Source organism: Bos mutus, chromosome 13 (genome assembly GCF_027580195.1).
Source record: "Bos mutus isolate GX-2022 chromosome 13, NWIPB_WYAK_1.1, whole genome shotgun sequence".
NCBI lineage: Eukaryota > Metazoa > Chordata > Mammalia > Artiodactyla > Bovidae > Bos > Bos mutus.
This window is the reverse complement of record NC_091629.1, coordinates 74,610,673-74,623,227: the sequence shown is the minus strand read 5'-3', so window position 1 is coordinate 74,623,227 and position 12,555 is coordinate 74,610,673. Positions and strand designations below refer to the sequence as shown.

The following is a 12,555-nucleotide window of genomic DNA, read 5'->3' as shown; positions in this document are numbered from 1 at the left end:
GAAAATGTTATGAAATTTCAAAAATACAAAAGCGTAAGCAAGGTATAATGAACCTCTTGTTCTCATCACCCAATTTCAACAATTACTTAATCTATAATCCATTCAAGAAAACTTCTGCACTAATTTTAGGCACATCAATTGTTTACATTTTCCCTAATCAAATTTGAACAGTTTACTAAATTAGTGTATTTAAGTTAAAAAAAAAAAATCAAGTCTATAAAGTAAATAGAATATATGCAAACTAAGATCAGACTAGCCAGATGGAGTTTATCCCCAGGAATCTACAATATGTGTCATTTTAAGAAAAATATTTAGATAAATCCATGCACCTATGGATACCTTATCTTCGACAAAGGAGGCAAGAATATGCAATGGAGAAAAGACAATCTCTTTAACAAGTGGTGGTGGGAAAACTGGTCAACCACTTGTAAAAGAATGAAACTAGAACACTTTCTAACACCATACACTATAAAAATAAACTCCAAATGGATTAAAGATCTAAACATAAGACCAGAAACTATAAAACTCCTAGAGGAGAACATAGGCAAAACACTCTCCGACATAAATCACAGCAGGATCCTCTATGACCCACCTCCTAGAATATTGGAAATAAAAGCAAAAGTAAACAAATGGGACCTAATTAAAATTAAAAGCTTTTGCACAACAAAGGAAACTATAAGCAAGGTGAAAAGACAACCTTCAGAATGGGAGAAAATAATAGCAAATGAAGCAACCGACAAAGAATTAATCTCAAAAATATACAAGCAACTCCTGCAGCTCAATTCCAGAAAAATAAACGACCCAATTAAAAAATGGGCCAAAGAACTAAATAGACATTTCTCCAAAGAAGACATACGGATGGCTAACAAAGATATGAAAAGAAGCTCAACATCACTCATTATCAGAGAAATGCAAATCAAAACCACAATGAGGTACCATTTCACGCCAGTCAGAATGCCTGCTATCCAAATGTCCACAAGCAATAAATGCTGGAGAGAGTGTGGAGAAAAGGGAACCCTTTTACACTGTTGGTGGGAATGCAAACTAGTACAGCCACTATGGAGAACAGTGTGGAGATTTCTTAAAAAACTAGAAACAGAACTGCCATAGGACCCAGAAATCCCACTGCTGGGCATACACAACGAGGCAACCAACCAGAATTGAAAGAGACACGTGTACCCCAATGTTCATCGCAGCACTGTCTATAATAGCCAGGACATGGAAGCAACCTAGATGTCCATCAGCAGATGAATGGATAAGAAAGCTGTGGTACATATACACAATGGAATATTACTCAACCATTAAAAAGAATACATTTGAGTCAGTTCTAATGAGGTGGATGAAACTGGAGCCTATTATACAGAGTGAAGTGAGTCAGAAAGAAAAACACCAATACAGTATACTAACGCGTATATATGGAATTTAGAAAGATGCTAACGATAACCCTGTATGCAAGACAGCAAAAGAGACACAGATGTATAGAACAGTCTTTTGGACTCTGTGGGAGAGGGCGAGGGTGGGATGATTTGGGAGAATGGCATTGAAACATGTACATTATCATATGTGAAATGGATCGCCAGTCCAGGTTCGATGCATGAGACAGGGTGCTCAGGACTGGTGCACTGGGATGACCCTGAGGGATGGGATGGGGAGCAAGGTGGGAGGGGGGTTCAGGATGGGGAACACGTGTACACTCGTGGATGATTCATGTCAATGTATGGCAAAACCAATACAATACTGTAAAGTAATTAGCCTCTAATTAAAATAAGTAAATTTATATTAAAAAAAAAAGAAAAACGTTTAGAATGCACATTGCTAAACATTATCCTACATGCTGAAGAAGACTTGCCAAACCCTAAGGAATGTTCATTTTGGTATTACTATCCTTTTGAGAACAAGGACTACTAAGAATTTTTCACCAAATTATTATAATCGGTTTAGCAGTAATATGATGTCTATAGCAAAGATTCTAAAATACTTATATATCTAACTACATATATATTTACATATTTTTAAAACTGTTCTTTTATATCTAAAGTACAGCTGTATCAACTATGGCAAATAAACATATATTCATTTCTTCAGTAATAATCTCTTAGTATCAAACTGAAGTGACAAAGAGTTGGGGGAAAAATATTTTTAACCTGAATTCTTCAGATTCTCCTTTATGTGGAGAATCTCATGAGGTGGAAGAGGTCTGCTGAATCACCAAGTCTAACACTCAGTCTAGAACAAACTGAGCACTCAACAAACCTATTTTTAATATCGTTGATAAAACTAGTCCAGTCTAAGCTCATTAAAGGGAAAAGGTAAAAGCACAAGATAATATCAAAGTACCAATCAAATGAAAATCAAACAGCTGCTAAATGTCTCACAGAAGAGTGACTACTTTACTGACCCCATGCAGACCTACTTGTAAGTCTTCCATTAAATGATGGCTTAATAACTTGTGGAATTATTCCATTTTAAAGATATTTTACTGCCTGGGAGAGGCAGAATATCAATGCAGGCAGGGCTCTGACCTCATTTCCTCATTTTTCTATCCATTTCCAGAAACATGGAGTATAACAGGAGTACAAAAGTCAGTCCACTGCATCATTCAACTCCGAAGCCCTCCTTCAATACTGCAGTTCTTGCATAGCACAGAGAAACACTCCAGTACAGCAGAAAGCACTGGAGCAAGAGACTGGATTCTGGCACCAGCCTGGCAATTAACGAGGTGCGTATTCCTAGAGGAAGCACTTCATTTTCTACAACTATCAATATAAAACATCAGGGTTGGACTAAAAGTAATCATTTAAGATTCCTCAGGTTGTAAAATTCTCTGACTAGTGATATAATCTTAAGATAATGAATGAACTGCTAGGATGCTGCATTTCATTGACAAGACAGAATATTTTTATTGGCAGGAACCCTAAGTGTCTCTGTTATTATTAAGGACTCTAACTCTGGAAAGATGTTATTTCTGAATCATGGGAGTCAAATTGATTTTTCACAGACAACATATTAGCACAGACAAAATATCTTCAAAAAAGGGGTCTAATGACAATATGTTAAAAGATCTATACACAAATACTGAAAAATTTCACAAATAGTGAAAAAAGCATCTTGAGAAATATACAGAAAAAATTTCATTCATTTTGAAAATGTTTCTCTCTATATATGCTCAAGTAAAAATGTCTGTCTGTACCTCTCTTTCTCACAAACACAGAACAGAATCAAACTGTCTTACATCTAGAAATGTACTAAACTATGCATTTTATTGAGGTAGCACATAAATGTAAAATATTAGAGCACAGCATTTACAGTGGCTCTGGGCTTTTACAGGTTTTATGCATCATTGTGTAGCCTTGCAGAAAACACTTAACCTACCCCAGTGAGTGGTTACGTTACAAGACAATGGGTGCCAAGCACTGGTACCTTCTGATACTTAGTGGCTGTTCGATAATTACTCAATCATAATTATTGATACCTTCTGTTTCTTTTTCAGCCTTTTTTTCTCTTTCTTCTTCTCTAAAAATTGTTCCCAAGGGGTCAGTTTATCCTTTCCTTCCAATTTGTTTTTGACCATCTCTTCTGCACTTTCTTTAAGGCCTAAGGGAAAACACAAATAGTTTAGTTTAAAATGTTATATCTTCACTCACTTTAAAATGTAATTAACCAAAAAAGATTATTTTAATATATTTACTAGATAAACAAGAAAAAATGAATACTCCAATGTCACAGAGTAACATAGTATCAACTTACATCAAAGCTATTTACTAAAAACAAACAACTATAAACCTAACCAAACCAAAATAGATAAACAAACCAACCCAGCAGCTAAATATATGGTCAAGCTACTAAAGAAAACTCCTTTACTTAGGCTCAAACTTTATTTCTTGGTATGTAATTTAACCACTTGAGACTCTAAAGGTAACTGGCCTTTAACACAGTTATTTCTACTTGCTTCTGTTGCCCAAGTAAAAGCTTATATTCCCTGGAAACTATAGGTGACTAACAAAAATTAACAAAAATTAGTAAGACAATCTCTGTGGAAATAACCCAGGAGGAAAGAATTCTTGTAATTTCTTATCAAGGACTCATTCTGTGAGTATACATCTTTAAGATCAAAAGGGCCATCATGTTCAGATTCCACTTTGTATGGTTTAAGTTCTTTCAGTGATGTTATTCGCTCTTATAGGTTTCTTGCTCCTTATATTCTGTGGTTCCTGAAATGTTTATCGGTGGCTAATGCAATAACTAGAGAGGGGTGAGAAGAAAGAAAAAGCCCCAAGGCTGATCTATCAGTTCATGAAGACCTTACTACTGCCACAGTAAAGGAAATGCAATGACTGTGTTATCACCTTTGATAAAAAAAATGTTTATTCTGGAGTATTTTTGGGAGATCATGTTCAGTTTGGGAAGAGGGGTCTTTAATATTTGGAGAACACAAAATCCATTATGAAATTAATGGAATGATTCGAGAGACAAGGTCAATCCAGATCATCTTTCCAGATACATTCTAAATTCTAAGAAAGTGAAAACCATTCTAAGGATATAATTCCCTTCTTCCCTGATGAGTATACTGAGACTGAGGATATTCAGGAACTTGCCTAAGAACACAGAATAAGGAAGCTATATACAGTTAGACTTTTAACTCCTAATTATCCTCTATACCATTACCAGATCCATCTAAAATGCTGGTTTGGTCGAGAATAAAGAAATGCATAGTCCACGAGTAAAATCTAAAGCTTTGGGTCTCAGGTTCCTTATCTGCAAAGTGAGGCTGGGCTGGATCAGAAGCATACAACTTCCTCCTCCCACATACACTGTTTTCCCTCTTAAAAGAAAATATCTGGTAAAAGTCCAAATGCACAAAAGAACTGAAAGTCATACTTTGGGTCCTTAGCCCCAAAGAATAGCATGAAATAGCTGGAACAGATGATTTCAAAGATCCCCTCTTTGGCTTATAAACCAAGACTTAATCTCTAAATTTCTATAACTTAGAAAAGCATTAAGGTATATGCATACTCAAGGTTACTTAGTTTTTATGACACACTACTGCTATGTCTGGTTTATGAGAATACTCTGATTTATGGGATGCCAAATCAGAAACTCAACTCTCAATTCAAAAATGTTTCTTGTAAAAAAAACACAGTTCACTTTACTAAGCAGTTTTCAGGAGAAATGTGAACTGTAGAAAACATGTCCAGATCTCTGACTGAAGCAACAGATACATAGCACCTTAGGAAATGTAAACACTGGTACTCACTTGGGAGAAAGCAGCAAATCCTGACAAAACAAGTTGATTTCAAGTAGGAAAATAAAATAATTTATATATTATGCCTGTAGGTCAGCACACAGTCCAGTCTCAAATTCTAAATGCACAGTATTGTTATTAAATATGTTTAAATAATAATCTTTAAGGTATTCTACTACAGTTTCCTCAAACATGAAAGATTTTACTACTCCAAAATACTAAATTAAGCAATATATTTAGAGTCCCCCACCCCCACCCCACCAAAATGTCTTCCATGGTTAATTTTAATCCTTGAAACATAAACTCTACTCCTATCTTGGCATGATGTTAAGAAAGGTGTTTCTTTTACACGACTAGACCACTGGTTTAATGGGTTTCAATCTCTAAGAACTACTCCAATGTGATGACTGGGTCCTGACATTTTTGGAGGGACATGCATGGATATCCTTATAACTTGATAAGAACTATGGAATCTCTCTCTGAAACACTGTACTAGAAAAACTTGTCTACAATGTTCAAAAGTTTATAGATCTTCAACACTCATTTCTGTGGAAGGACATGGATATCCTTATAACTTGATAAGAACTATGGAATCTCTCTCTGAAACACTGTACTAGAAAAACTTGTCTACAATGTTCAAAAGTTTATAGATCTTCAACACTCATTTCTGTGGAAGGACCCAAAGGGCCTCAGGCAAACAGCATTATGGGGCAACAGAGGTCTCGAGGAAGGTGGGAGTCTGTCTCCCAATTTCAAGACTTACTGGTCCTGACATTTGCAGGCGCTACATGAAGGTTTCTTATTGCAGTATGCCTGTCATTTTGGACCAGATAATTCTCTGTTGTGAAGGACTATCCTGTGCACTGTAGGATGTTAAGCAATGTTATCTGGTCTATCATACTAGCTGCCAGTAGCCCCAGTCACGAAAATCAAAAATTTCTCCAGAGTTGCCAGTGTCCTCTTGGGGAGAAAAATCTCAACTCAGAGAACCACTGTTCTTGACAATGATTAGAAGTCACTTCTGAAAAGAAGGGCTGTATTTCAATATTTGTGTCACATAAACTATGTATTATTTTATTTGGTACTTGATTATAATAATGTCTTTCCTACTTTAGCAATTTCAACTGAGTATGCCTTTTCTTTCAACCAGAACAAAGGCAGCTAAAGTCACCTTCTTTTGTATCCCATAATATTTAGCATAGCGCCAGACACATAGTAAGTACTTAATAAGCACTTAATTGATCTGTCTTGAAGAAAGAATTCTTATTTTAAGCCAAGTGTTTGATCTTTCATGTTTGGAACATAGTCTTTCCAACAGAAAATGAATCAAAACTTTAGGATCTAAATAAATGGCCTTCATCCCGAAGTGGTTCATGCAATTTTTTTTTTTTTTTTTTAAGAACTACAGCTCTAGAATAATTCATAAAATATCATTCTTGGGAAATATTTTCCTAGTATTTAATTTGTTTATAACTAAAGAAATAGCATCTTCAGTTAAATCCAGTCTGAAATTTTTTGCTTGGCTCTCACTTAATACACCAAAATAGTAGCATGACAAACACATTGCAATGAATTAATACACCACCACGATAGCTTAAAAATGCTTTGTTCTTGCTGTCATCATGAGGTCATTTAAATCTCTGCCACAGATCACAGCTGTTTATATTCTAAATTCTTAAAAATATGCCCATCCCAGAAGCTTCTTGGCATAAGCACAAGAACATTCTTCAAACAGTTTTAGCCTTATTTGAGAGTAGCCACTATGTGACTGAAAAACAACTTCATTATAAATGTCTAGTTTTGTGCATTTGTTTTTTAAAAATTTTAAGCATATATTCAAGGGCTATTGAATTAGTTAAAAATAACATTAATAATCCTACAAATAAGGGGTGAGAAACTCTTTAAAACTAACCATGAACTTAGATGACTCAATTTTAACAATAATAATTTAAGTGCAATTTATTCAGAATTATTTTGGCAGTTTGCATACACACAAAAATACTTTCAAATATTCTTTCAAAAGCCACTAAAATAAGAATATACATTTCTTCTGACCTAGCTCATTTCAAATTTTGAAAAGTCTTCAAAGGGCAGGACATGAATAATAACTTATAATAACTCAACTAGGTACTATAGTTGGTTTTGTTTATAAAAATAAAATAAATATTTTAAGATTTCTGATATAGGCTGAAACTGGCACTTTTTAAAAATGTATGTAAGAACTCAGGATCCACTGAAAATATTTATGAACACTTATGGTTCAATCTTTATTTATGTATGTTTTATGTTTAAATGAGGCCATGGTAATACTCAATTCCAAAAGTAGCTTGTAAAATGTAACTAACTACCATCACCAACTGAACTCCCAACAAGGAATTCACTCTGGCTCTAAGGGTTTTTAGAGGAAAATAACCAACCATGCCCTGAGGAACACTGACATCAAAAATACCCCTTCAAACTGGTCAGTTTTCTCCAATGGTGGGGGGAGAGAGAGATTAACTTATCCTTCCTTCAAGCATATCAGATATGCAAAACTACAAATCTTCGTAATGAGAAAGATGAAGATTTGAAATGTTTTCAACTTGATTCAAGATTTGTTCATAAAAAGTTGTTTAGAACATTGTTCACAATTTGGTTCATAATCTGAACTTCTGTAACTCTTTTTTTCCTAAACTCTTACGGTATATATTCTTTTATTCTGCTCTATTTAATACAGTTGCAACTTTACACTTATTTGTGTGATCTTTTTTTAAACTATTATTAATGGCTATCTCCCTTACTAGGTTGCAAGCTCCATGATGGTAGAGGCTACAGCTTGCTTTTTTTTAAACCCCAACAAAGGTAACCCTATGCTAGTGGAGGGCCTACTACATAGCACACGCTCTGTTGAATGAATCCAAGTGCAGTTGAAGGGATACATAAGTCAACTTTGTTCCCAACCTTATAGACAGGGGGCAATAAATTCATGAAATTAAAAAGTAAAATAACAACTAGCTCTGGGAACAATAGTAAATAACAGAATTTACCAATCAGCCAGACAGAGCCAACAAAAGCTCTCTGTATGCACTTAACACTGTCAGAATACTGTTATATCTACTACATGGGAACAACACAGACAGTTATAATAAAGAGAAGAGAGTAGTACAGGTAAGCTACTTCGACTGGAGAAGGCTTCTCATGTAACACTTAATTCTGTTTCTCCTAAAAAAGTCAATGAGGTATTCAAAGAAGACATCCCAAAATATGCACTAAATGAATAAATGTTAAGGCTTTTTATTGTTGTTCACTGTCCAGAAGCCATTTCAGTGGGTAGCAACTGGTTTACATTTGCCTTGAATTTGGGCTTATCATCCTCTACCCTCTTCTGAAACCCCTTTTACCCTCCTATAGAAGGATGTCTTCCATTTGCAAGTATATTCATTTCACTGTGAACTAAGCTGTCCCTGCTTCTTAGAATCAAATGTTCTTACAAAGCTGACTTCAAATACAAGACATTTGGGCTTCATTAGGAAGCTATTGTTTCCTGTATTTGTACTTTATTTGTATGTTGTCTTTGCCTTTCAAGTAGCTTGTGATCATAATGTACATAATAGTAAGCTGTCCTTAATACTCACAGAGTAAAACTCTGGCCAAGTCTGATGAAGCCATTCTGCTCTTTAATTTGTGGCAAAGAAGACTGAAGAACTACTTTTCTATTGTCACTTTTTATCCATAATGTTTACAGACAAAGTAGAAAATAAATGAAAACTTAAATGAATGGCTAAGACATAAGGAAGCTAAGGGAATTTTTTGGAATCTAGTCAAAATAAGAAAGCTCAAAGGGAAATGTTTAACTAGCTTAGACGCAGGGATTTTCCTTGGGGACATACACTAATCTGCTCTGGTTCAGCATGGATCTTGGGTTTTAATGGGCTGCTAGCCAAGGAGGCAGGGGACTGAGTTTGGAGCTCGATCTAATTGCAGGCCTCAGCAGAGACCACCACCACGAGGCCAGGGTCCTTTAGGAGATGATGCTCCTCCTCCAATGGTTTAGAAGGAATACATGCCTTTCTTGGCTTTGGCCACGGGCAGAACAAAAGAAGTAAAAACATATTTTCTCCCTCAGAGAATTTATAACCACAGGCCCCCACATCCATGGGTTTGTGGCTAGGATTCACACTATTTGTGTGGCTCCAAAACCCTAATCCAAAAATTTGGTTTCAATTGGTCCAGGATTGGGAGTGCCCTTAGGTACCTGGCAAATACTCTCTAAAAGCAGCATGTTTTTTTGACTCAGGCCTCTGAGAATTCCCATAGGTAAAAAAAGATTCAGGAACAATGAGATCATAATAAAAATTCAATATGAACCAGAGTAAACGGAAACAAGTCAGACCTACAAAGGCTAAAGATTTTGGAATTATACAGAATATAAAGTCAGCACAGTTTAGAGAAACAAAAGAAATTAAAAGATAAGATTATTAAAGGTATAAGACAGATTAGAGAAGGAAAAAATTTCCAGAAATGAAAAACAACTGAAATTATAAAGTCAACCAAGATAAACAGCAGACAGAGGTAAAGAAAAAATTAATGAACTGAAAGAAAGAACTGAAGAAATTACCTAGCACGCTGCACAACAGACTCAAAGGTATGGAAGCCATGAGTTAGATTCAGAATGAGAACGTACCACACAAATCAAATGGGATTCTCAGAAGGAGAAAATAAAGATGACGGATATTTTAAGAGAAAAGGGCTGAGAAGTTTTTGGAATAATTCTGGTTATCCAATTAATTCTAAGCAAGATTAAAGCTACCAAGCAAAAAATGACTTAGATACATACCATAGTGAAACTCTAGAATACTAAAGTATTTTAAAAGCCAGAAACAAAGATAGCACTGTGGAATACAGTCAACTCTTTCCATGACAAGGGTTCAGAAGCGGGCCCCTGGGCCCTGGGATTAAAACAGTATATTCTTTAGTTAAACTGGCCTCACTTGTAAAGGCATCCTCACATCAAGAGGAGTCAAGGGGAAGCCTTGAATGTAAAGTAAATATGCCCCTCCCTAGAAAAGGATAAGGAGGTGACTAGGTTGGCATATGGAGAAGGCAATGGCACCCCACTCCAGTACTCTTGCCTGGAAAATCCCATGGACAGAGGAGCCTAGTAGACTGCAGTCCATGGGCTCGCCAAGAGTCGGATATGACTGAGGGACTTCACTTTCACTTTTCACTTTCATGCACTGGAGAAGGAAATGGCAACCCACTCCAGTGTTCTTACCTGGAGAATCCCAGGGACGGCGGAGCCTGGTGGGCTGCCTGCCGTCTATGGGGTCACACAAAGTCAGACACGACTGAAGCAACTTAGCAGCAGCGGCCGCAGGTTGGCATATCGTCAAAGCTATGGTTTTCCAGTAATCATGTATGGATGTGAGAGCTGGACAATAAAAAAGGCTAAGCACTGAAGAATTGATGCCTTCGAACTGTGGTGTTGGAGAAGACTCTTGAGAGTCCCTTGGACTGCAAGGACACCAAACCAGTCAATCCTAAAGCAAACCAACCCTGAATATTCATTGGAAGGTCTGAGGCTGAAGCTGAAGCTCCAACTCTTTGGCCAACTGATGCAATGAGCCGACTCACTGGAAAAAGCCCTGATGCTGGGAAAGACTGAAGGCAGGAGAAGGGGACAACAGAGGATGAGATGTTTGGATGGCATCACTGACTTGATGGACATGAGTTTAAGCAAACTCAGGAGATGGTGAAGGACAGGGAAGCCTGGCCTGCTGCAGTCCAAGGGGTCTCAAAGAGTCAGACATGACTGAGCGACAGAACAACAAGGTTGGTGCATCCATGGCAACAGCAGATACTCTTCCCTCCCTAATTCTCAACACTCACAGCCTCACCACAGTCTAATTCTCAGAAGTTACCCACACACCCACTCATCTGTCACATCTCCCTCTCCCTTCAATTCTCTATCACTGAGTTCTCCGGAATTTGTGGTACATCATCAGCAAAAACCCAAACACTGCATCTCTGCAGGTTTTCTGCATCTTCTTGCTCTAACTGCAGCCTGCCTCTCCCCTGAAGGGTCTGCACAGGGCAGCACTTTCCAGCACTCGCTGCTCATGGTGGTGGGGGCATTTGGTTTCCTCACAGAGCAGTCACCAACTGGCCTAGGGCAAAGGCGGGTGTGTGAATCAGTAAAGCTCTCTATCCAGTTTTAGGAAGTGTTAGTGGCCCAGGCTTAGGCAGAGTAACTTACTGACCAATATAAATCAGGGACCCAATCAATAGATCCTTACAGGTTTGAAACTCTGGTACCTGAAAGAGGTGGTATGTCTGAGTTCTGGGGGTAAGGAGAGATTTATTCTATAAAAAGAATTTAAAAGATCTGCCATGCAGAAGAAGTTGAAATTGAATTCCTGCCTTATATCATAAAAAAAAAAAAACAAAAAAAAAACCAACTCTTGATGAATCAAGCACTTAAGTCAAAAATCAGTCCCAAATGATACAAATCCACCCTCCACACCAATATTAATAAACTTAAGAGCTTTACCACAGAATTCAGCCATTTAAAGAATATAATTCAGTGGTTTTTAGTGCATTGACAGATATGCAGAACCATCAACACGGTCAATTTTAGAACATCTAATTCTTCTCAAAAAGGAACCTTTCTTTCTTCAGGTTCCATCAGGTTGAGAGTTCAAGTCCCTCTCTTCAGGTTGAAGCATACAAGACACTTCAACACCGCCCACCCCTCAACCACTAATCTCTATGGTTTGTGCTGGATATTTAATACAAAATCTATGCCACTTTGTGACTGGCTTCTTTCACTCAGCATAGTACTTTCAAGGTTCATTCACTTTATAGCATGCATCAGTACTTCATTCTTTATATGCACCCATACTTTTTAGTTAGTTAGTTCAGTCTCTCAGTCGTGTCCGACTCTTTGCGACCCCATGAATCGCAGCACGCCAGGCCTCCCTGTCCATCACCAACTCCCGGAGTTCATTCAAACTCATGTCCATCGAGTCGGTGATGCCATCCAGCCATCTCATTCTCTGTCGTCCCCTTCTCCTCCTGCCCCCAATCCCTCCCAGCATCAGAATCTTTTCCAATGAGTCAACTCTTCGCATGAGGTGGCCAAAGTACTGGAGTTTCAGCTTTAGCAAAGAACACCCAGGACCAATCTCCTTTAGGATGGACTGGTTGGATCTCCTTGCAGTCCAAGGGACTCTCGAGAGTCTTCTCCAACACCACAGTTCAAAAGCATCCATTCTTTGGTGCTCAGCCTTCTTCACAGTCCAACTCTCACATCCATACATGACCACAGGAAAAAC

The 12,555-nt window shown here is 37.4% G+C and overlaps 1 protein-coding gene across 4 annotated transcripts in view; it reads right to left on the bottom strand.

Annotated features, from left to right (window-relative positions):
* Window positions 1-12,555, bottom strand: part of ESF1 (ESF1 nucleolar pre-rRNA processing protein homolog) — a 65,666-nt gene that overhangs the window by 20,931 nt on the left and 32,180 nt on the right. For all 4 annotated transcript variants that reach the window (XM_070381962.1, XM_070381964.1, XM_005902029.3 and 1 more), the window contains exon 10: window positions 3,473-3,594. In XM_070381962.1, coding sequence (XP_070238063.1) covers window positions 3,473-3,594 — 122 coding nt within the window. The remainder of the gene's footprint in view (window positions 1-3,472; window positions 3,595-12,555) is intronic.